Below are 23,882 nucleotides of genomic sequence, written 5' to 3' on the forward strand. Positions count from 1 at the left end.
TTGCTCAGTCCGGGCTTTTGCATAAAAGCGTGTTTCGATGTTTTTGATTAGCGAAATGTACGGCCAGCCACAGCCAGATTGGCTCCGTCAACTAGAGACCCGACCCATAATAAGCGAAAAGAAGCGGACTGCACGCCGGTCGTAGTTTAGGTTCCTGGCGTTCTGTCGCTGTACTGATCCACCAGCATCGTCACTCAAAATGTGTTTTTCCGACTTTCGTGTCATTCGTGTTGCCGTTGCCAGTACATCTCAAACGGGCTTATCTACCCTGGACGAACAGGACTGAAGTGTCAAGTGAAAACTTAGTCCTCCCTGCAGCATCACAAGGAGGAAGCCAGGCGAACACGTCATGGGTGCACAAAGCACACACCATTAGCAACAAGGCCAAAGCGGCATCCACCTCCCGTGTTCCTTCCTCATTTTACTTGGCAATGCCTCGGGTGCTGTGTTCTGAAGGATTTCAGACGCTGCGAGGATAGCACGCTACAACTGCAAAATTTTTTTCACCCATATATAAAAACCGTTCTTCACTGGTTCGTGTCATGCGGAGAAGAGCGGATCTAGAATGCTCACAGACGGGTAACAAGTCTGATACACGAAGAGACAAGGTACCCCTGCGTCAAGCAAGTGTTTCTGAATCGCTGAAACCGTAGGCAAAGTCAATGAACTATGGTGTCACGGAGAAGGAAGGTGTACCCCGTGCGTCACATCACGTGAAAAATCCTGTCGCTGCGCACACAAAAGCAAAGTGGCAGTAGGGTCCGATGAAACGCTGCGTGCCATAGGTCCGTTTTACGCAAGAGAGCTAGAATATCCCCAGGCGGTGATCTTGATCAAGCACCGGCGGCATGGATGATGGCCTCTCCATGGGTCCTTGGTGCGCTGGCCTGTGGCCAGTCCGGATCATACAGATTGAAGTTAAAGCACACCTTCATCCTCAGGAGCATCGACTGCGAAATCAGGGAGAAACACCATTTCGTCATCGAAACGCGTCTTGCTTGAACGGGCTCGGCTTCATTCCGCTGTTACAAAGGTGGATCGCAAGGCCCCATGTCACTGTGTTCCAGTACTTGTCTTTTCCGCATTGGCGGAAGTTGACGCTTTCCCTTTCTGGTCGCCGATTACTCGCCATGTTCAAGCTTGGCTTTTCCCTATGACGCAGCGCAGGGATTCCACTGGGGCTCTGTCCTCCCGAATGTGCCACCCGCCGGGCGCTGCTTTCGACCTGGAGGCTGTCCCGGATGGTGACCGGCTGCGGGCTGCCCCGCCTGTCACGCACAGACCTGGCCTGAAGATGTCCCTGATGGCTTCCGGCCTGGTTCCAGTTGACACACTGGCTTAACAGGACACGATGGCGCGGTGTGTGGGTTTAGTTTCAATGAAGTTACAACCTGTCAAAGGATAGTCTCTCGGCATCCCGCCGCTGGGTTGCTGCCACTGCCTCTTGGCCGTTTCTTCACAGCTGTCGCGTCCGCAAATTCGCTACCGCAGGCGAAAAGAGTCACAGTCTGGTGTTGCTGTCGCGGGTACGGATTTTCGCTTCTATGTCAGCCCGCTGGGCTATGACCGCCGTGCCGTACGGCGCCACAATCCTACACCGCCCTCCCCACGCGGCTAAAAAAGGGTGGAGGAAGCGGACGACCCCACGGGTTTGTCGTTCCTCTTACAGTACAACAAGTTCGAGAACCGCTGCGCTCACCCGCGGCGGCTGCACGCCTCCTGTTGCTATGCCGACGTCAAGCAAGAGCTGGTAACATGAGGCGGCACCCCCCCTCGAGGGGACGGGGCGATGACGGTCACCTGCTGTCGTCTTCCTTGGTGTTGTCTATCATACTCTCCTCTTCTTTTTTTCCCTCCGCTGTACTTTCGCTCTCCTCTGGTATCGGTGCCGCCGCCGCACGGGAACGCCGATGCGGGCGCTGCTCCAAGAACCGGTGTAACCATGGGTGCTTGGGGTAGGGTGTTGGCGCTGGGTCCGTACTGCCGTGTTCACGCTTCTCTCCGCGGCGCGCCCCTGCGTCTCTTCCCGGCGGCGCTGGCTCTGGACGATTTTCGCCTGATCCTCGTGGCGTCACCGTCCCTGCGCCAGCAGGCACCCGTAAGAGCCCGGGGGTTTTCGTCTTTCCGCCTCTGCCTGGGTCACGCGGCTCTCCACGGCGAGGTCTGGAGCCTCCTCCTGGCGCCTGTGTAATCAAGCCAACACGTTGGCGTGGTTTCGCTCCACTTACACCAGGAGGCACCCATGGAGGTGCACGCGGACTAGGCACGCTGCCATCGAATCTTCCACCCGGCTGCCGTCTAGGCGTATCCCGTGAGCCGCTGGCCCCACCGTCTCCCCTTGGCGTCGCGCTTAGCTGCTGTGCACGAGAGTTCGGAGGCGGTGGGACAGGAGCCATCCATGTAGGCGAACCAGGCGGCCCGCTGCTGCTACCACTTGCCGGGTGCGTCTCCTCTCCACGTCGCGCGCCTGACTTGCTCGCCCCACTGTCTCCCCCTTGCGTCTCTCTTAGCAGCTGTGCACGAGGGATCGGACTCGGTAAGACAGGAGCCATCCATGTAGGCGAACCAGGCGGCCCGCTGCTGCTACCACTTGCCGGGTGCGTCTCCTCTCCACGTCGCGCGCCTGACTTGCTCGCCCCACTGTCTCCCCCTTGCGTCTCTCTTAGCAGCTGTGCACGAGGGATCGGACTCGGTAAGACAGGAGCCATCCATGTAGGCGAACCAGGCGACCCGCTGCTGCTACCGCTTGCCGGGTGCGTCACCGGTTCACCTGTCTTCTTGGTGACGGGGTCGTCCTCACCTTGCGTGGCTGGCATTGAAAACCCGGCAGGTGCATGAGGGCTCAATGGCCCAGGTGTGGAATGGCTCGGCTGCTTTTCTGTTCCCTCGCTGCCTATCGGAGGGACTGATGTTCCACTGCTACCCGCAGTGGACTCTGTTTCACCGTGTCCCCAAAAAGGATCGTGGAATCCCGCCTGCGGTGCGTCACTGTCATTGCCGCTACTACCAGACACAGCGGTCCATTCGCCACTTGTCTCCAAGGGTGCGGATGTGCCGGAGCCAGATTTGGAAGGAGTGGATAGGCCATCGCCATCTTGACCTGTTAGGAGATACGCTTGCAACACTGGAACTGCGGTGGCACCCGCTGCAGAAGTAGAGCCTGAAGACGCCTTGCTAGTAGAAGCGGTTTCTGGCAACTCTTCTGGTTGACTGCCTTCCTCGGGAGGAACCTCCTCACGCGGATGCTTGCGGGCACGTCTAAAAACGGAATACCCTACGAGGAGAACAGCAACGATCGAGCAGATAGCTCGAATCGGAATTGCATATCGCTTGAGAGCCCCATGCACCCTTTTCACCAGTTTTTTCTTTAACGAGGTCTTGGCGCTACCGGCACCGCTGACATGAGCCACAGAACCCGAGGCGGGGTATCCGTCGGGGCCGCGCGTCTCGACAACAGCCACGGCTTCCGCAGGGGAATCATGCGGCGATATGGCATGAATCCAGAACCCCAGCAGTCCCGCCACCCACAACAACTGCGCAAACCGAAATCTGACTTCCATCGCGACATGCCACCAAAGAACTGCAGCGCAGTACAAGAACGGGTGAACGGCTCGCGACCGACATCAAGCATCCCAGCTGCTGATACGTAGCGATGGGGTGCTTCCGAAGCTGCTGGGGAATCTCGTGACCTGAAGGGTCTTCTTCTCTCTGCAGGAGTCAAGCGGTCAGCTGTTTGCTCATTCATACAAGACCTCCCGTAGATATATGGCGCGGTGCGTAAGTCTGACATTCCAGGCAGGCTAAGTGATCGATGATCCGTCTGCAGGAGTGATGTTCACAGAAGTTACACGGCACATACGCGAGAGTGCTTCGCCTGTGTACGTATTATTAGAACTTGGGCCACACGTAAACGAACCTCTAGAGAATGATACAGCTACAAATAAATTCGGTTCGACGTCTGCAGAATGGATCATTATAACACACAACTGTAACGGTACCTGAGGTTGGCTACAGTGGGATTCGAAAACACGGCTTGCCCCTCTCTACAGGTGCGGGCAGTCTCCGCCGACCGAGACCGGTGTTCAAGATTCGGCCACGGTCCGTTCCGGAACCCCTGACTGGACCTCCGACGCCCAGAGACACACGGTGCGTCGCTAGCTCACAAGGCTCAGCGTTGGGGGGGAACGGGTTCGGTTTGTGTGGGGGTCAGTTGAACTATGCCTTGCGCGTGACCAGGCCGTTTTCCGTTTTACCGTGTTGCACTCCTTCGGAGGCGTGGACTGGCGGAGGCTGCAGACGCGGGTAGCTCCGCCCAAAGCTACGGCGTGTCCGGCGTCTTCTCCGGCGATTCTGATTGTCAATGTACAAACACCCCACAGTGTCAAACTCTTCGTTCCTGACAGAACGGAGCAGCAACAGGAGATGCACACGTCTTACTGCGGCGCACCCCGTCGCTGGTCCTCCCCCGGGCCAACGTAAACAACGCGGGCCTCGTGTGCGAGGCAACGTCAAGGGCATCCAAGAGACGAGGTGGGGCCACGCCGAGGGATCGCGTTATCAAGGGACCAAGGTGAGGGCGGGCGGCAAAGGCCTAATTTCACATTGTTGGAATTTGAAATACCACTGGGAATATTGCTGCTCCTAGAAATCGAGAAACGGGCAAACTCTTCAAACGGGTTCGTACCAAGACTGAAAGAGACACGGGAAGTCCAATCCTGCTCCAGGATGCCCCGGGAACGAGGTTTTCCCGCTCCCATTGCTGGCTAGGTGACTTGACAGAGCACACAGCCTTCACGTCACTCCAGTCCACGTTACCATCACACTCCCACATGCTCTCACCAAGTCGAAAGCAAAAGAAGAATTCTGGGAGCAAACGTGAGGGACACCGCAGACGGACCCAAAACGAGGGCTGTGGCCAGATCTCGCTTTTTTTCCACGTTCTGCTGATTCGAACCGTCCGAAAGAGTGACGGGTGTACCCAGCAAGACGAAGCGAAGGAACTTCCTCTGCGACACAGGGTCGCACAAAAGCGAATCGGACAAATTGAGAAGTTCTCGTCCCGGCTTCACCCGGGAGGCAACTCGCTTGTTGTTCCCTTTCCCCTCTCACTAAGTCGGTATGGGCTGTACGTCTGATAACTTTCATTTGGTCGACAGCTACCAAGTCATGTATACAAGCGCTTCAACGTTGAAGGCCCCGCGCTAGCGTTCCCCGTGTTCTCCAAATGCCATTAAGCCACTTCTGTCTACGGGAGTCTTCCTGAACAGTCTCCGTCTCTGTTCTTCCTTTTGAATTGCTTCTTCCTCTGCCCTTCATCCCCATTCGTCGTCCTCGTTCCCGTTCTACTCGGTTCCCTGTTCCTCTCCTTTTCTGCCTGCCTCCCATGTCCAATCTCACGGTGCCTTCTTTTTCTGCATCCATCGCTCCTGACGGTGCGTGCCACCGGTACAACTGCCAGCAGCCATGATGGAATTCGCTGCCTGCTGCGCTGACAAAAACTAATTCGTGCCCCTGCGGCGTACCACGTAATAGTCAGACGAGAACTCCCTCCGCATACCACGCGGTTTTTTGTTGTGCGTGGATCCTTAGGATAAACCGTTGTGCGTGGAACTGAGAGTCGACAATGTGTGTTTGCTTCCACACTGGGGGTATTTTACGTATTGTTTCGGTCTCTCACGCAACTGGTTTCGGGGTTCGATCATGTTGAGGACAACAAAAATACATAGTACACCGAAAAAGCCTGGAAGCTCTTAGCTGCCTGGTTTCAGTGGTGCTGCGAAACCCCGGCGCGTTGCACCGGCTCCTGTTCACAGTGCTATTTTCGCAGTTCATTCGGCGCCAAACATTTTCCACAACAGTAAAGAGTTGCAGTTTCCAGTCGCCTTCCCTAGCTGCTTCCGCGTATTTGGCACGCGTTCTCCCGCGAGATTCATATTCACCCAAACTCCTGCATACACAAGCTGTTTAACACCGACTCGCGTGAGAACATTTAAAGCGTGCGTGGTATTCTTTTGTGCCGGTGCCGCGCATCTGGCAGCGGAATGCGCACTGTATGAAGACCGAGCTCCTGTTCATACGTTGTGTCACTAGGAACGGCTCCCAACGAAACAGGGAGATGCGCGTGCAGCGTTCAGCCTAGGGCATCTCCATTCATTGTCGCCCGTCCTTGTCTAGTGTCCATTTGGCAACATATCTACATCCTCTCGCTCGCCGGCGTCTCGGTCTTCCCCGCCCGCGCCATTTCCGTCCTCTCCGCCCTCGACGATTTCCCAGCCGCCCTGCAAGCATCACAACAGGGCGGGATGTGCCTGCATTTTGCTGGAGATCTCTCACATGCAAATGAACTATTTTTTCTCTCAACAGCGCAGGCGACGCTCCGTCTCCTGAAGCAATCGGCAGCCTCCTCACAGTTCCCGTGAAGCAAGAAACAGACGCCGACCCAAGGAAATGCCGGGACTTCTCAGTAAACCGTCCCCACGGTCCCGAGGTCCGCTAGACACTCCAAACCCACAGACCCGTCTTCTGGGTTGCCCACGCCAGCCTGGTCAGTGTTTGAGCGTACTCATATACACACCCTGAGGATGTGGCATGCTGGCAGTATATACGCTCTATAAATAAAGCTGCGTTTGTGTAAGCACATAGTCCTGTGGCCTCCGAAACGATGAAGGATGTGCACATGTGCTACGCAGACGCACGCATATATATATATATATATATGCACATATGCAGACACAAGAACAGCTGTGCATCCGTGTTTGCACATTCACCTATCCGCCGTGGCAGTCCCTGCTGATCGTTCAAAGAAGTCGCGCCGTCAATGACCACCTGGGTCACGCGATGGAAATGAAAAACCTACATGAGCCGCCGAAACAGCACACACTCTTTCGAAACACTTACAGGAAGGGACCCTCCCTCTCGCAGCCCATCAGCTTCGATGATAAAGTCGTCCTCATCATCGTCCCCGTCATCTGCGTCAGGGTCCGGATTCAGCGCAGCCATCTCAGACATGACTTTGAACAGTGTGTCGAGCTTTCTGAGCACAGGAATGCCGGAACCAGAAAGGAGTGGAAGCAAAATGAGGAAATGGCCTCACAGGCTCACTGCAGCCAGGCCACGCTCTCTTCGTCTCATCGGTGGCACGAAGACACGCGAGCTCGAGACACCGTGCAGGTGGGTCAGACACTGCGAGGCACGAAGCTGGAACCGAAATGCTACTCCCCGCGTGTTGTCGCCTGGCGACGACGCTACGCCAATCTCTCTGCATGCAGTCCCTTACTCGGGGGAACTGGGTACAATGCGCATTTCTGGGATCACATAGTCCTCGTCTTCCTCTGCTGCCGCGTCGCTCTTAAGCTGGCAGTAGATACACGGCTCGTGCCCGCTGTCTGACGATTGGAGGACAGGGAGCGCACAGGCAACGTCACGAACAGTCGTGGAGCAAACGGTGTCGGAAAAAGACTGGAAATGTATGCGCGTGAGGCAACGCCACTGCCGATTTCTCCCCGAGGTTCCCACATGTATATGTGGCGAAAAAAAGTGAAGAAATCGCCTTCCGGTTGCGCAACAGGCGACCGGCCACGCGCAGCCGCATCTATCTACGCGTGTGCACACACATTCACAGGGCGCGCCTTGCATCAAAACGTCTGGTACAGAAATTGCACGCAGCGAACGTGACAGGCACCGCAAATGGCCGTGAATATGCGTGCAACGATACCCCGCAACCTATGCTAGACAGCACATAGGCCACAAGTACATCTAATCTCGAGATCCTGGCAGAGAGAGTGAATTGACGGTGGCGTTTTCTTTCTCACTTGGATCTCGTGACAGGGCGTGAAGCACAATCGAGGGATAGTCGACAGCAATGTCCTTTCGCTGCTCGTCTCCCGCAGAGGCTGCATCTGGCTTGGTGAGCCACGCGACGCGTCGCGAAGTGACATAGAAAGTCCCGATGCCTGAACGCAAAGGCCGGGGACAGACGCTTCGCTGGCCTGAGGAAAAACGAACAGTCGCCCTTAAAATTCGACGCCGACCGAGAGACAGAGAGCTCCGCGTACACCAGGACGCCGGGCTGCCTTCCGTGCCTGGATCCTCGAGGAGACTGACACAGTTAAGAGCACGTCACTGCGAGGTGACAGAAGGAAAAGAGAGCGAATGTTTGGAAAGCCATGGTAGTATTTTATGAGGGTATGTGAGCGACTAAATGTCAGTCGTGCGAAACTTAGGTTTTCCATGAAGTCTACTTGGAAAAAGACAAAAGCAAATTGGATAGAGCCGAGGCTCAACTTTTTTTGGATGCCCAGACGGACATCATTCGTCCTTGTCGAGTTTACACTTACTTGACTCCCTAGCGTCTATTCTGGCTTTTTGGAGATGCAGAGTTATCTGTTCCAATCTTACCTGGCTTCGGTGTACTGTACTCGAAAAACAACCCATCCACTGACTACGTTTCAAGTCATGCACCGGTGACGCATCAACATCAAGAGCTTTCTCTGGGGAAGTATATCCTCCTGCGCTGGCGCTTGTCTCGACATATTTTCATAGACTTGCGTTTGAGAGCGCCAGAAAATTCGCCCAGCGGTCAGTGACCCCGCCGAGGCGCTGAGGGGAGTCCCGACGCCAAACGATTGCCCGAGGGAATGGCGTACGCGACGAAGCCCGATGCGTTCGTTCGAAAACTGAGAGAGCCTACCATGATTTTCGCCCTGAAGAATAAGCGCCGCGTCGTTTTCGCGACAGGCAATCACCTCCTCGTCGCCGTGCGGGCCCTGTAGGATCTGCAAACTCCCGTCCGCGTTCCGGGCTGGGGACCACTGGACCGGCATCTTGGTTTCGTTCGTTTTCCCTCTCGATCGAACCGCCTTCTCGCTCTCGCCTTCTCTCCTCGGATCGGTGTCTTCTCCCTCTCCGTTTCCTCGCCCCTCCCCGTGTCTTTGTGTCTCTTTTGCCGTCGACGCGCGCCTACACTGCCCCACAGTGCTCCTAGGCTTCTCTCGCGAGGCTTGCCGACAGCGTATTTCCCTGGACGGCTTCCTCAGGAAAGAAGGCAGAGACACTGCACCAGAAGCGTCGTCGGGGTACAGGCTTCATACACAAAACCCGCAGCGAGATGTCTCTGTGCAAAAGTCGGCCAATGTGAGCACACGGCGCAAAAGGCTCTGCTATGGCAGACTGGGACTGGACTCATTCGCGTGGGGCACGCCCTTGCGCTTCGATTCTTCGGGTCGTCTGCGTTTTTCTTGAGGGGGAAAGTGCCTCCAAAAAAAGGGACCAGATCCAACAATGACCCTCCTGCGCTCCCCACAGAAAACAGCCACTCCGGGCGGACAGCTGCCTTCACCTGTCTATACAGAGAAGCGCCAATGGAAGACACGAAATGTCGAGAAAGAAGCGCCCTCTCACGGGTTCCGAGATACTTTGCCACGTGCAGCTCGGCGCAAAAAAGGCGTAGAGCGCATGCTCCAAGCCTGCGAGTGAACGCGCAACGCGTGCAGAGAACGAGAAGAATCCAGCAACTCCTCAACACAGGTTTCCTTTTGCGCGCGCGTCCAGCGAACGGATCCAAGAAGAATCGCAGATATCACGATGTTCCAGCTCTTGATAGAATCGATGTGAAACGCAGTGGGACTCGACTTCGCGATTGACATGCGCGCATGCAGAGGCCTGCCAGGGAAAAAAGGAGCAGACCCCCGTTAGCCATGGCTCCACGCATTGCGCATTTCCCACGTATTTTTACTTTTCGTCCTTCCCGTTTCAAGAGGACATGGGACGCGCTGTTCTCTCCAACAGAGACACCTTCACAAAGTTCACGTTCGCGCGGTTCCGCGTCCAACCCGGTTCCGGGCCGGCTCTGCCGTGTCGTCCTCCTGCTTGTATCCGAGGCAGCCGAAGAGAGTGTTCCTGTTCCGCTTTTCTGTTTATGCCGCTTCTTTTCTCTCTACATGTGCATCGCGGGGTTTTTTCTTGCGCTTTCGCCGCACCACCGTCCGTATTTCAGTCCGTGTGATGTGTGCCCCGCTCAGGCGGACGTAGCGCCGGGCTGCACTTGGCGCAACGGCAAACTTTGCGTGTTCAAGGACTTTCTTTCCTCTCTCCTTTTTCTACTGTTCAGTTTGCCTATTTCTCCCTCGGCCTCGCTCCCCTCTCCCGTATCTCTTCTTATCCAGTGCTTCGGTCGACGACTTCTCGCCCCCCGGCGCTCGGTTCTTCCCCCTTTGTCTGTGTCCAGCGCGCCACCGTCCCCCTCTCGCCTTCCTCCTCGTAGGTGCGTCTTCTGCGCACATTTGCCCTGTCTTCTACATCTCATCTGTCTTTCGACACCGCCTTCTGCGTCGTATTTCTTCGGAAGGCAGGCCGGCCTCGAATCCTTCCCGTGCTCCTTTCTCCGCTCTCGCGTCTCCCTGTGCGATAGAAGCTGACTCCGACCATGGCGGTGGCGGCGTCCGTCTTGTCTCAGCTCCACCAGCAGTGGAACGTATCATTCAAGTCTGAGGCACTCGATCTGCTTCCGATTCTCATTGCGGATGCATGTGACGGGCTGCCTTCTGCCGGGGTCGCCCCGTCGTCTGTGGCCTCGCCAAGCGGGAACGCGGCTCCTGTTTCCCTTCACGCGCTGCAACGGTTTCTTCTTTCGTCTGACCTTCGGAGTCTCCGTCTCGCTCCTCCTTTGCCCGAGGGGTTCATGGCACAGAAAACCGCGTCGTCTCTCCCGGCGCCGCTCATGCTGATGCTGCTCTCCTCACGAGACATCACCTTGCCGTCGAAGGAGGGCGAAGAAGACTTTCTGTCTGCCGCGGCTGCGCCTTGCTACCGGGGCCACAAGCGGCGCTTGCTCCTGCTCAAGCTGACTGATGGTGCGGGGTGTACGTACACCGCAATCGAGCACCACTACTGTCGGCAGCTGGACGTCCCTCTGGTTCCCGGACTGAAGCTGCTGCTCCGTCCGACGACGCGAATCACGAACGGGCTCTTTCTCCTTGAGCCGGCCACGGTGCAGGTTCTTGGCGGGAGCGTGGCCAGCCTCGAAAGCGCGTACAAACTCCGCGAGCACGTCCAGCAGGCGCGCATGCACAAGAAGTCAGAGAGAGCGTCTCTGAACGGAGCGGTCGGCGGTTCTGGAGACGGCGAAGAAGACGGACCGCCGCGCTTCCTTCCCTTCTCCTACGCCGCGGCAAAGAAGGCGCTCGCGGAAGGGAAGGAAGTCGTCGCTGCGGCGCTGGTGAGCCAGCAGAAGAGCAGTGAGAAGGCCCAGACTGCCCGCCGTGGCGACGACCGTGAAGGCGCGAGGAAGACGTTGCAGCAGCTAAAGGAAGAGTCGAGTGCAGGAGGCGAAGCTGCTGGAAGCAAAGTGGAGAGGTTCCAGCAGCGAGATGAGCCGAAGAACGCTGCGCTGCAGGCACTTGTCGTGAATCCCCACGAGAGAGGCCGAGAGAGGAGGGGTGCTCGAGAGGACCCGGACGGGGAGACACCGCCTCGCGGAGGGCGAGGCGGGCGCGGAGGGACGGGCGGAGGCAGGAGAAGAAGAAGAGACGACGGCTTCGAAGAGGAAGGCCTCTACATGAAGGATTCCAAGGCACCGGTCTCCTACAATCTCCTCGACCTGATTTGCAAAGAAAAACCCAGCAGCGCAAGCGCGACAGGGAACGAGCAGACGGCAGGAGCGACTCCCTTCTCTTTGCATCCCAGAGACGAGGGCCCCACGGCCTCCACCAGTGTCTCGACACTTCAAAGACCCGGTTCGTCCGAGCCGGCCTCTCGGCCTGCCAGGGACAGAGGCAGGGCCGGAGGCTCAGGGCAGAGCAGAGGGGGACGAGGGCACGGGGTCGTTTCTGGAGACAGCTCTCCTCGAGGCGGAAAAAATCCCGAGGAGGGAAGAGGCGGCAATTTCTTCTCTTACTACTACGCCGAAGATCCGTCTACGATGGCTCTCTTCCCTTCTGCACACGCTCCTGCGTATGCTCAGAGAAGCTCAGCACGCGGTGGAGTCTCTTCGACCCGTCCCGGAGGCAGTTACGCCGGTGGAGGTCATCACAACGCCTCGGGTCCGCAGTCGTACTCTTCTCATTCGCCTTCTACCGCCTATCCTGCACCGTCTCTCTCTGCTCACCCTTCGCCGCACGCGCATGCCACTAGACGCGCTGCAGAGGCAGCTCGTACTCTCGATTCCGGCCCTGGTCACGTGCGCGGAGCGAGAGGGAGAGGGAGAGGAGGAGAGCGGGGACGAGGTATGGGAAGGGGGAGAGGCGGAGGGGGAAGGGGGAAAAGGGAGTTTTAGGACGCACTGAGGCACCTGAAACGGCCGTTTTTGTCAAAGTGAATCGGGGCAAAAAGGAAAAGCGGTGGGCCACCAGGAACGAACAGGGAAAAAAGGGATTTCCCCAGCTGGAGACACCTGAGACGCATTTGTATTCGCAGCTGCACGCGGGGTGGAACGCATCCGCGCCGCCTGCTTAGTCAAGGGAGCGGACGCTGCGGTCTTAGCCCCGGCGGTAGGTGTGGTTCTGTCTTTGTATCGCCAACGTCCTGCATTCGTTGTGTCAGTGACCGTTTTTTACTGTGCCAGGAATGGCGGCCATCGAGGCAGAATGTAGCCTTGGGGGACGGGGTGGATTAGAACCGCCTCCGTGGCGCTTGTTTCCCTATCGTCTGTCCTACGCGTCTAACAAAAAAAACCGTATTTGGGGAGTTCACCGTACCCCAGTTGTGTCTGTTTACTGTTCGACTGAACCTCTACAGCAACAAGGATGTTCCACTTCAGGTAGGTTCTTTGTGTAGCAATGCCGTGTGAAAGAAGAAATAGACGCTCTCGCGTAGATAGAAAGGGTTACACGCGCAGGCAAGATAGGGCCGCACGCAGCAGCTACGACTGCGGGTTTTGACGCGTTTCCCCTCTTAACTCAGGGGGGGTAGTGACGACCGACTCGTGAGTTTTGCCGCATATACACAGCACCTGACTCCTAGCTGCTGGTCCGCAGCAGGTGGAGAGCAGGGTGACCACCCCGTTTTTAAGGGCGTGCTTCGGAAAAAATAGGTGAAACTTCAGCCATGTCATCGCCAACAGTGTCATTTTTGCCTGGGAAAGACTCAACTGACGGAGAGGAATCGGTGCAAATGCGGCGTGCGAAGTCCACTCCTGCCTGCACGATACAGCGAGTCAGGGATGCGAGTCGACGCTTTGAGGCAAATTCCACAGCGAGAGCAGAAGCCTGACCTGAAGGAAACCGGCTTCTGTGAAAGAATTCGACATATTTGACGACCCCGCCGAAGCGACTTGCTCCATCGTGGTGTGGGCATTGGCACAGGCTTAAAAAGGAAACGCAAGCGTCCTCAACAGCAGCGTGTGGCGACAGACCCGAGGTGATCCCATGTGGCACAGTATCTTTGGCAAGACATTTTGGGGGAGCGGAGACTACGAGTCGGGCTCTTGAACGAAACCGTTTGCAAAAATGGATATCTCCGCATTAGTCATCAGGTGGCTTTTACATGAGAGACGCCCGCCACGAGTTGACTGTCTAAAACACTTGATCAGACAACACGTGGAAAGGAGCAGAAAGTGTCTCTCCTGTGGTAATTCCTCGCGGCAGAGAGGTGCACGCGCTCTCTGCTTCTTTGTGTCGTTTCATGACTCTGGTAAACGGGGACGAATTGAGTAGCAATCGCCCCACAATTTCTTTCGTTGTCGCTGCCTTCACTCACAAGGTTGCCCTGGTGTTGCGAGCCGTACATTTAGTGAACGGCTAGCGAGAGCGCAAAGTACGCAATCATTGCGTAGAGCTCAGATACTTGCCTGCTGAGCAAGAGAATGCTGCCTTACGTGTCACAACCGTGCATAACTGACTCAATGATGCAAACAGGATCTCCGAACATCATTAGCAAACCGTGTTGTCTCCGGCATAAGCAGGGGTCACGCCAAGACTTGTGAGTCCGTACCGTAGTCGAAATATATGTTTAGGATGAATAATCGAAAACGAGAAATCGTTTTTGTCGGCCCGGTAAGGAAGCGGAACGCAAGACCCCTCAGAAGCCAATCTTGTTACGTTAATGGCCACCGTCGGTGTTGCTGGCCCGACTTGAATGGCACAGTAAACGCCAGCAGGGTTTTCTCCCTTGTACGCATCCTCACTCCTATTCTTTTGTTTGGTACACACAGGCTGCCCTCGAGACTGTTGCAGGTTCCCCTTGTAAGGATATGCCGTTTTCTTCACCGCAGACTTCCGTTTTCTTTTTACGTCTGCTGAAAGTCTCGTGTCCAACAAGTTGCAAGTGCCGCCAGATGGCCGGTCAAGCCAGATAGGCAGAAACCCGCCACTTTTGCAGCGCCAGCTAACAGGCTACCGGTGGTTCCATGATAAAAGCACCCTGGTCGCTGTAGCTCCTCTGTAGTCCATATGAATGTATATAACGCTGGAAATCACACAAGCAATACGTATGTGGGTTGTAAAAACTTGGTCGTGGTGTAGGGGGTCGGAAGTGGCCTTTTGAGGCAACAAAACGTTTTCTCAATTGCCAATCGTGTGGCGTAGTGCCGCAGCATAAGGAGTATGAGACATCAGCTCTGAACGTACAATGGCGCCAGTTCGTACGCAAATTCTCATTGGTTCTGTTCGTACGAGCATCGCAAACGCCCGCTGGAACCGCGGCGTGGTTTCGATCCTTCGCATCAGCACTAGGTCCCGCCGGCGTAGAGCCCCAGGTTAGACCGGATCCGATCGAGTCTGCCAGTCTCTCCGTCCTGTTACACCCTGCGACTACCTGGGTCCTTTTGTACCCTACTTCCTGTCTCGGCATCTCTCGTTTATTTTTAGACCGGCACCTCTTGAGGTAAGAAACTCTCGTAACCCTTTTTCTTTAATTTTGATTTCAAAAGAAGTTAGTGAGTTCACACCCGGAAACATGCAACGCCCAGGTTGTGAGGAGAACGCAAAAATGTTGGAAAAGAGTGGAAGGGGCGACATTTTTTACGCCAAAGAGATTCGCGGATATCTGGGGAAGTGAATACGGCGCAAGACCAGCCACCAGCTTTGACGCTGGATTGTTCCTTCAACACAGTTGTATGTTTGCATTTATATTTATGCATGCACATACATAAATAAATCTGTATACAGCGAAGATCTGGGATATATGGGTATGCTTCACATTTGCAGTGGGCATACACATGCGCAGTGAGCATACACGATTCGTTTCCCCCGGTCATATCTTCTCTCCTGGCAGGCATGTGAGACTAGTTATGCCTGCGGTGCATGTCGGACGCGGGTCCCCTCTACCCAAGGAGCGGGGGCACATACAGGATGAGTGCCTCATGACTGCCGTTAGCGCAATTCGAGTTGATAGGAAGGCAGAATAAAAAACGAAAAGGCACCCCAAAAACTGAAGGTAGAAGATCCCTCTGTCACTCGATTCACACAACAGCACAAAACAAGAAAGCACCTTTTCGGTGCCGTCGCCAAAATTATTCGCGTCCTGCACCCGTCAGCTCATCAGGTCCCCGCGCCCTACCAGTGAGCTCGCTCCCAGTCCCACAGACATCCCGAGGCTGTTTGATACAGCTAGTCGTTACCTCCCACGTCGAAGCCTTCTCGGCTTTCCTTCTACATAATATTCTTCCAGATTTGCCTGCAGACTGTGGCTGAGTGCTACCTTATGGGCGCTCCCAAATTGTAAGAGTCCCTGCACTGTGTCCCTCAGCCTATTTTGAGCTAGACCCTGTCCCGCCGCAGGTCTCGGTCCTTGAGCCTCAGTGCACGTCATCTTCAGAGATGAGAGAGCTGCCTCGGCTCCTCTGTTGCTCACCCGAGCGGGCACTTCTTTCCGTTCTTTCGGACAGCCTCTCGTCTCCCGATCCTTGGCGGGGTTCTGATTCTGCGCCCATCTGCGCCACAGACGACCCGCGATTCAGTTGCCTCGAAGCTTCTGAAGTTCTTCCTTCCTGAACAGCCGCGCGTACTTCTTTCATCTGGTCTGCTGTGAGAAATTCCATTTGTCGCCCTTGCTGGGGAGGGCCGCACACGGCACCCGCGCCACAGAGGTTCATGGCGTCCTCGGCGGCGAGTTGGTTGTGGGCTCTGATGTACTCGTCTGAAACACGAAGAGTGCCTGGAGGAGAGGCGACATCGAAGCCTTGCTCTGCGATGGCTGAGTCGGGGACTTCCTTGCGAACCATGACCGCAGGCATTTCCTTGACAGCTTGCATCGGGTACGGGACAATGAGAGGCGCGGGGCACTCAAGAGAGACATCGAAGACGGGGACAAAGCGTTCAACGTGGACGATCTTCTCAACCGGAGTCCACACATATTTGACTTCGTCCACGTATTTGGGGACCTCGATAATCTTCGGGACCTTCTTTTCGATGGTGTCAACGACGACTTCGTGTTCAACAACCTTGTCGACGAACTTCACTTGCGGCACCTCCACTTCGATTTCTTCTTGCTTACCAACATACTTAACGACGGGACGCGGGACCTCTCTAATGTCCCATTTGGCAACGAACTTATGAGTAAAGCCTGTCACGATAGGGACCACGACCTCTTTCTCGACATACTTGATCTGTTCCACATCAAAATCTTCGTGATCCGCGTTAATCTGCATGACAGGAACCTCATGCTCGACCCCCTGGTTGTACACCTTAGGTCTCACAGCGTCCACCACGTCGACTTGAGGCACTTCAATGATTTTGTCGCGCCGGTGAATCTCCTGGATGACGGGGACGGGGACAAGGGGCTGGCCGCAGCGCAGCTGCAGCTTCCCGTCCCTCGTCCACCTCCACATGTTGTCTCCATAGCCCTGTTCGTATGTTTCTGCGCCATTGACCGCTCCCATCTGAGCCCCCCCGCAACAGTTGCCGAACACGCCGCCGTTGTCCATAGGAATTCTGTTCTGATGCCAGTTGTACATGGGTAGTGGGTTGCTGGCGCCGGCAAAACTGCCCATGGTGGCCATGCCCGGGACAGTCTGGTTCGCGGGCATCGACCCTGGGAATCCCGCTGGAGGGGTGAAAAGTGGCGAAGGCGGGGCGCCTGGCATCTGGGTTTGTGGAGCCGTTCCCGCAGCCGGAAAACTGGTCATGGAAGCCAGAGGAGGAAAACCCGGAGTCGGGCCAGATTGGGTAGGGGCCGTCTGCGCCATTTCGCAGGAATAAACACGAAACTAAAGAGAAACTACCACCACACACTCCAGTAGAAAGCGACAAGACGGACGGGGGTCAACAGGAGCAGTTCACCGAGAAGCGAAGTATCTGGGTGACTCGAAAGTTGCGCACTGCCCCGAAGCAGCTGGGCTCTCCCGCTGGTTCGACCGCGGCGCCTAGAAGGAAACGGCGGTTGGTCGACGAGCAAGGGAGACACCTCTGCAAACGAGAGAAAGCCGAGAGCAACGACACAATGACTTAAAAGCAAAAACTTAACCCAGTGTGTTTCACAAGGTGGCCGACGAGCTAAAAGCAGTCGATTGGACGGGCGGGTTGTCGGAGCGGGCAGCAAGCGACTGAGCAACTGCGCGGCCCTCGACCGAGCGCTCGAAGAAAAGGAAGCAGCTTGTTCCACAGAAAAGCCTGAGTTCTGCCGTACACATAAGCAAGCAGGAAATACATCAGTTGCGCTTTAGAAAGAAGTTCTATACCGCTACCATGTGGCGGAAAACAATGCGCCGAAAATGAGTAACCAGTGGCTTCGCCACGCTGTCCTCACGGGCCTCGCGTGCGCGAGAAGGAAATTGCTGGATGCGTCTCGTGGGTTGGGGCTGCGCAGCGCTCGCCAAGGCACCAGTCGAGGGCTCACACGCACCGTCCAGTTGCCACCGTTGGCAAAACACTCAGGAACGGGGAGGCAAAATCAGGCGTTCAAGATTTCGTTGCATACTTCGCAAGAAAAATCGGCTCGTTTGTGCTGGGAAAGGTAGCACCCCCACAACAAGCACCCTGAGAAAAAGTACTCGCGAGTCACTGCCTATAGATGTAGGCACCTCGGCGTTGCAACCAGCAAGACCTCGCACGTGTCAGGAGCAGCCACGACTCATGTAACGCGCTCTTCCAGTTTCTGCAGTCGCACGCGGCATCGAACCTCTCAGCGACAGCGGCCGCGTCCGCTCATCAACTCCGTGGTTCTCCTCGCCGCTGGTCGAGCAATCGATCTGGCAGCCACGCCGAACTTCTGAGCTCACAGCGGCCTAATCCAGGTTTCGAAAAGCTGTCCATGCAATTAATTACTACACAACCGCCGACGCTTTTTTTTCGGTTGAGGTCTCGGGCACTGTTGCGAAAAAGAGCACGGCTGCCGGCAGTTGAAGGCAGAGTACACTTGGAGAAAAAGGCGTCAGATACAAAACGTGATGTGTGTATGGACTTGTTAGTCCCAGTGTCTACCAGCTTTCATCGGTGAGGCGCTTTCTCACCATGGCCAGGCGAGGCTTGCGAGGTAACTAACCGATTACGTAGTTTCTATTCATCAAAGGGAAACACACTGCTACCCCAGCTTCAGCACGTCACAGTGACCATATTCGTCGAGATGCCTATTTTCCTGTTAGCAGGAGCATGGCTAGGGGTTTTCCGTAGCTAGCTCTCACGAGGGGCAGCAACCACAGGTCGTGTTTCTCTGCGATGGATCGGCACAACGCCTTCACCAGGTGTTCGTACCTGAAGGTCGTGGAGTTTCTAGAGGCGACACACCGGTGAACAAGGCTCTAGAAGACTTGCCTAGACTTGTAGGAGTTTCGGATTCTGTTCTTCTTTCCGGGGGTGGAAAAAAATGGAAGGTGCCGCCCAGATGCAACTGCCTGTCCCAAGAGTGCACCATCCAACTCTGGGTATCTCGACAGCAGCTGAAGTTGCTCATGGGGCAAAATCCCGGAAGCGAAAATCGGACAGTGCGTATGTTAACTACAGCGTGCCATAAAATGATGGGTTTCAAAGTAGAGAAGAGTAATCCACAGTTTCACTGCAGTCTCACTGTTTGGCTTGATTCCCTTTCTTGAATAGAGTGTTGCATGTTTGGGCGGAAGATGTGCCTACAATTTCAAGTTGTAGTTGGTAAAACTGAATTACGAATGAGTCTCCTCCCTCAAGTCGGATCCATAAAAGAACTTTCTTTGTGACCCCGCAGGATATAGGCACCGGAGAAGCCGGAAACTGCATGGGTGCTTCCGGGCTCGTGACGGGCCCCCAAATTCCCGGAAGGCCGTGCGGTAGCCATGACACCAATGTAACAGCATTTTATTCTGGAGGCAAGAGCTTTGACAGGCAAAAAGATATCGCGTGATGTTTATCCAAGGTGTCGATACGTAAACGGATGGGTGTGCTGAGCTGATAACAGGTGATGTCGAGTGTTGGTAATACCAGGCCTACGCGGACTGGCAGATCACATATTTTCACCACGCGGCAACAGCTTGTTCGTGCCATCTGTAGTGCCCCTGAAGCAGGTCCATTGCCAAGTAACTGTATGTGCAGCCCACTGGAAGACACCTCGAAGCGGTTGCGGGTAGTGAAACACGGCAGGTTTACAGCAGCTCAAAGTAGGGTACCAAAGAGTCTCTGTTCCACGCTACAACTGCTGAGGAGTTATATGCAACAGTAGTCAAATACCGTCAACTGTCCCGAAAGTCGCTGTCTTCAGAGCTCCAAGGAGCCAAGTACAGTCGCTACTCTTTAGTGCGCAACGGAGACGAGCATTCAATCGCTCGAGTTTTGTGTTCTACCGGATCTCAACTGAACGAGGGAAAACTCCTCCTGTCAGTTTATTTCTGCACCATTGAGACGCGAGGCGAGGTCATTTCGTGTCTCCGAGGCACACTTGCTGTTAATCTACTGGTCGGCGTTAGTTAAACTGCCTCGCACCAGCGAATGGAATGACGCATTTGTGTATAGATACGGAATCTTTTTCTGAACCTTTTCTTTTTTTCCATGTCTTGGAAGTGTTCTTGAGTTACATCACAATCTCCTTGAGCAGCTGATTGGCTGTATGCATTACAGACACACGCGAAATGGACATCCATATATTTCAAGTTTGCTGTACACCTGGGCACACCAAATTCTGCGCGGACATCAATGCGTAGTTGGAAAAATCGGACACTGACTTGTTTTTTTTCCGTTAGGCACTCTCGGAATAGCATTTATTGCGAGCGGTACCAGATGCGATGTTCGGAACTTAGGCGATTGTCGAAGCGACTAGCTAGCTCGGTGTGCCCTGGAGTTACCTGCATCGACACTACACAGGACTACGTTACCTTCTGTGAGTGGACATCACGGAATCAGCTGCAACGGAGCGTCACCGACAAGCCACACAGATGCTGAGCTACGTTCGTCCTGCAAATTCCACAAGGATGGTCTTTCCTCTTTCCGCTTCTTCGACCGGCGAGGCTGTCACACCGATAGCGCCTGGCTTCTCACCTGAGCGCCCTCTCCCTATGGCTAGCGGTCTCATTTGGCTCAAGTTTCCGCTGTCGCCTTCCACAGAACAGATTCAGGCTGTAGATGGCTTGCTGTAGTTGACTAGGTTGTCGCAAATCACCGATCTCTGCTGTTCGAATCAAGGAATGCACCGAAATTCTATCCAACCCAGGTTGGGAGTAGTCGATGATAGCCAAATGACTTCACTCATACTCATTGTCAGAGTATTTGCTGTTCTCCTTGCATATGAAGCAGTTGCGTCTTCCAGTGCCTTTCAATGTTTCCACAACGGCCATCGAAGCTTTGCTACCCCGCGTACCCCTTGGCTTTCCAATGTTCAGCTCAACTCTTTTCCCGTTCATGCGCTTGACTTGAAGCGTGTTTTCCCAGTTCCCATTTTCATTCTGCTTTGTTGCTGCTGGTAGATGGATTCATCGGTTAACAAGTCGTGGAATGTTGATTCACACGCATATAGCGTTGTCTGTCTATGGCCAGTATCCTGGAGTAGTTTGTCGTTTTAACTAACAACAACGACTGCTGAGATACCTCATCCATCGTGCAAAGCCACGTGAAAATCTTCTGTAGGAGACACCCTCATGTTACCACACCAAGAGGTTTCTCTGCCCATCTCTGCATCTGGCAACAACGTTATGTTCGTTTCAGTTTCGTTACTTATTGCAGTTCTGACTCCGTAGTATCGTAAACGCTGCCAATTTTCACCCTGCAGCCTCATTGCCAGTTGTTAACCCTGCTGATCGAGGTAGCCATGGCTAGAAGTATTATTTCGCTCGGTGGCCTTCTCCTCTCACTCTGCATGCTTGCGTCAATAGAGAAGAAGCATTTTGTTGTCGGATGGCGTCCTCGTCAGACGCAAGGTGAGTTGCTCATTCTGAGAATGAGACAAAGAATGTGCGTAAACTCATTAGCATGATACAGGAATCGAAACTATCAAGGCCTTCCTTGTCTAGAGCATGATCAAAAGGACGCGAAAAAATCCATGTTGCTCTTGAGGAACCGTCGAGCCTACTTGCATTGCTTCAGCGAATGCCTGTTGTTGCAGATCTCGATTCGGCGAAGCCGTACGCCCAGCAGAATGATACTCCACTACACAGTGCTGCTTCCCGTGTTTCTTCGCGTGTCAACAATGAAGCCGGTTATCGCCGGGAAGTATCAGCATCCCTTTTGAACACATCAGCAATCAACGCCCACGCGGGTCTGCGTAATTTAGATACTCTCGCATGGACCCCGAAGTCAATGCGAGAACTGAGTACGCCCAGATATGCCCCAGATTCTCATGTTGACTCATATGAAACAAGGTCTTTTGAGCAACTGCGTGAGCACACACTCGGAAGCACAAATCATTCCAACCGCAACCTCGCAACAACAGGGCTAAACAGCTCACAATCACAAAACATGACTCCAACAATTAGTGTTGAAGACGTTTCCTCCGGTGAGTGTGATCATAGGGCTGTCTGCTGTGAGCCTCGTTCACTCGTCGCTGTTTGCCAATCGCGAGACACTGATTGTACTGTTGGTATTTATGTAGCCCGAGAGTGCGATCCGTTTGCAATTGAGTCCCTGGGTACATGGAATAGACGGGAAATAGCAGAGATAGGATGCACTGTATCGCCCGCAACATACCAGTATGTGCTGCATTCGTACTCTCAGATGTTCCTTTCCTCCAGAGTTACGATGGTGTGTTTGTATTTTTCTGTGATTAGCATGTGTGGCATATCACAACGCAAAGAGAGGCTTCCAGCTGTCCCCGCGGCTATCGGAGTTGACAATTGGAGATAAAGAACGCGCGTCGCGACGGATCCAGGCTTTCATTGATAATGGATGTGAAGACATAAACGAAGTGGACGAGTGCCGTAACAAGGTGTGGCCCGTTACACGCTTTGGGTTTATATACGAATAAACCATGTCACCAGTGAAGATAAAGAGGAACTACACCCCTACACCTCTACACTAGTTCAGTTCACGCACAAATGATAAAGTGAATGCCCGAGTGCATTCGTATGTTACACACACCGTTCTGTGCGACTTCATCATGCTACCACCTATGTCTCTACAGGGAATCAACGTATTTGACGGGACGACTGTTAGCTGCGTCGATGCTGTCCGAGCTTGGTACAACGAAGTTCATGACTACACGTAAGATACAGAAAATCATCTACTGCCGTCGCCTTGAGCCTGCGTGCTGCTCTTCAAAGCATTGCTCAGTACGCCTTTGTCTGCTGTGGCACCGACGGTTACTTCGCCTTTGCACTTTCTGGTTTATGCAGGTACGAACGCTACTCCAACTGGCATTTCAAGAAGACAGGATCCTTCACTCTGCTGATGTGGCATGACACAGAAGAGCTGAGCTGTGTTCAAACAAACGGGTGCAGCCGAATCGGAAAGCCGGAAAGGCTACTTTGCACTTACTCTCCGTCAGGAAACACTGTAGGAGAGTACCCCTTCAGGTAATCTGAATCAATGCCGTCTCCTCTGTTCGTGGGACTAGAAAGTACTAGCACGATGACGTCTGCGATTTGTGGGATCTCCTGCTAGCTAAATTGTCGTTCGGCAAATCTGGTGGACCGGGATGAGCAGTGCGCCACTACTTGAGTCTACTGCTGCGACTATAGAGAGCGAACTGACACCGCTAGAATGCAGTTCTTACTTCATAACACCATCGACAGCACTTTGGTATCATACAGATACTTCTCGCTAGAAAGGTGGGTGTGGGCGCCCGTCGTCTCCGATGGACGCCAAAGCTAAACTGTGCTGCGTGGACGAACGCCGCTGGCGGTATTCGTTCCTTTTGTCGTTTCTACAGTCTTGATCAGTGGAAAAGCATTATCGCACGAGATGGCCTCCCTCAGGTGACGATTGTAATAGGCAGTCCGTCCAGCGAAACACCTTCTGTTACAACGACATCAACCCGAACTGCTACTACCACCAGCACACGCACAACGACGTCGACAATTCGCACCACATCAAGCACTTCTACGACGACACGGACTACAACAACGACTACAACATCAACTACAACCACAACTACAACGACGCGTCCACCTGAGGCAGACTTTACAGACGGTGAGGTACTAAGACCGGGAAACGCATGTGCAAGCCCGTCTCGGATATCGTTCAGATACTGCCACGTGTAAAAACGTGGGGGCCGGGTATGTAGGCCATATCGCAAATGTACCCTCGATTAGTTGTAAAGTTATAAAGACCACGTTTCCAATTAAACTACATAATACTTTTATCCTCATATGTTAATGACGGATGCTAAATGTCTGTCATACTTAATTGGATTAATCTGCTTACAAGCGGCTTTCGTTTTGATCTTGGTACTGAACAAGATTCATTTAGAAACAACAGTTAAATAGACCATTACCAAATCCATTATCGTTAATATAAATAGATAGGCTTGAGTATTCCGTACAGATTAACATCAGGGAGGCGCAGGCACTGGCTCTCTATCAGAAGAGCGATACGCAGTGGAAGTGTAGATCACACCTC

The 23,882-nt window shown here is 54.2% G+C and overlaps 5 protein-coding genes across 5 annotated transcripts; 2 read left to right on the forward strand and 3 right to left on the reverse strand.

Moving 5' to 3' along the window:
* Positions 1 to 1,796: 1,796 nt before the first annotated feature.
* Positions 1,797 to 3,560, reverse strand: NCLIV_012370 (putative proline-rich protein; the record flags this gene model as incomplete). The annotated part of the gene is made up of 1 exon (XM_003881423.1): positions 1,797 to 3,560. The coding sequence occupies one exon, from the start codon at positions 3,558 to 3,560 to the stop codon at positions 1,797 to 1,799; it is 1,764 nt and encodes a 587-aa protein (XP_003881472.1).
* Positions 3,561 to 6,170: 2,610 nt separating this feature from the next.
* Positions 6,171 to 8,822, reverse strand: NCLIV_012380 (Methylosome subunit pICln, related; the record flags this gene model as incomplete). The annotated part of the gene is made up of 5 exons (XM_003881424.1): positions 6,171 to 6,278; positions 6,898 to 7,033; positions 7,277 to 7,385; positions 7,812 to 7,952; positions 8,690 to 8,822. 5 exons carry the CDS (start codon positions 8,820 to 8,822, stop codon positions 6,171 to 6,173), a joined length of 627 nt encoding a protein of 208 aa, XP_003881473.1.
* A 1,601-nt stretch (positions 8,823 to 10,423) lies between these two features.
* Positions 10,424 to 12,271, forward strand: NCLIV_012390 (conserved hypothetical protein; the record flags this gene model as incomplete). The annotated part of the gene is made up of 1 exon (XM_003881425.1): positions 10,424 to 12,271. One exon carries the CDS (start codon positions 10,424 to 10,426, stop codon positions 12,269 to 12,271), a length of 1,848 nt encoding a protein of 615 aa, XP_003881474.1.
* A 3,459-nt stretch (positions 12,272 to 15,730) lies between these two features.
* Positions 15,731 to 17,119, reverse strand: NCLIV_012400 (Articulin family protein, related; the record flags this gene model as incomplete). Its single annotated transcript, XM_003881426.1, has 1 exon — positions 15,731 to 17,119. One exon carries the CDS (start codon positions 17,117 to 17,119, stop codon positions 15,731 to 15,733), a length of 1,389 nt encoding a protein of 462 aa, XP_003881475.1.
* A 4,666-nt stretch (positions 17,120 to 21,785) lies between these two features.
* Positions 21,786 to 23,436, forward strand: NCLIV_012410 (hypothetical protein; the record flags this gene model as incomplete). Its single annotated transcript, XM_003881427.1, has 5 exons — positions 21,786 to 21,822; positions 22,094 to 22,251; positions 22,447 to 22,526; positions 22,658 to 22,837; positions 23,256 to 23,436. 5 exons carry the CDS (start codon positions 21,786 to 21,788, stop codon positions 23,434 to 23,436), a joined length of 636 nt encoding a protein of 211 aa, XP_003881476.1.
* Positions 23,437 to 23,882: the final 446 nt, after the last annotated feature.

The sequence above is a fragment of the Neospora caninum genome, chromosome V (genome assembly GCF_000208865.1).
Source record: "Neospora caninum Liverpool complete genome, chromosome V".
Lineage (NCBI taxonomy): Eukaryota > Apicomplexa > Conoidasida > Eucoccidiorida > Sarcocystidae > Neospora > Neospora caninum.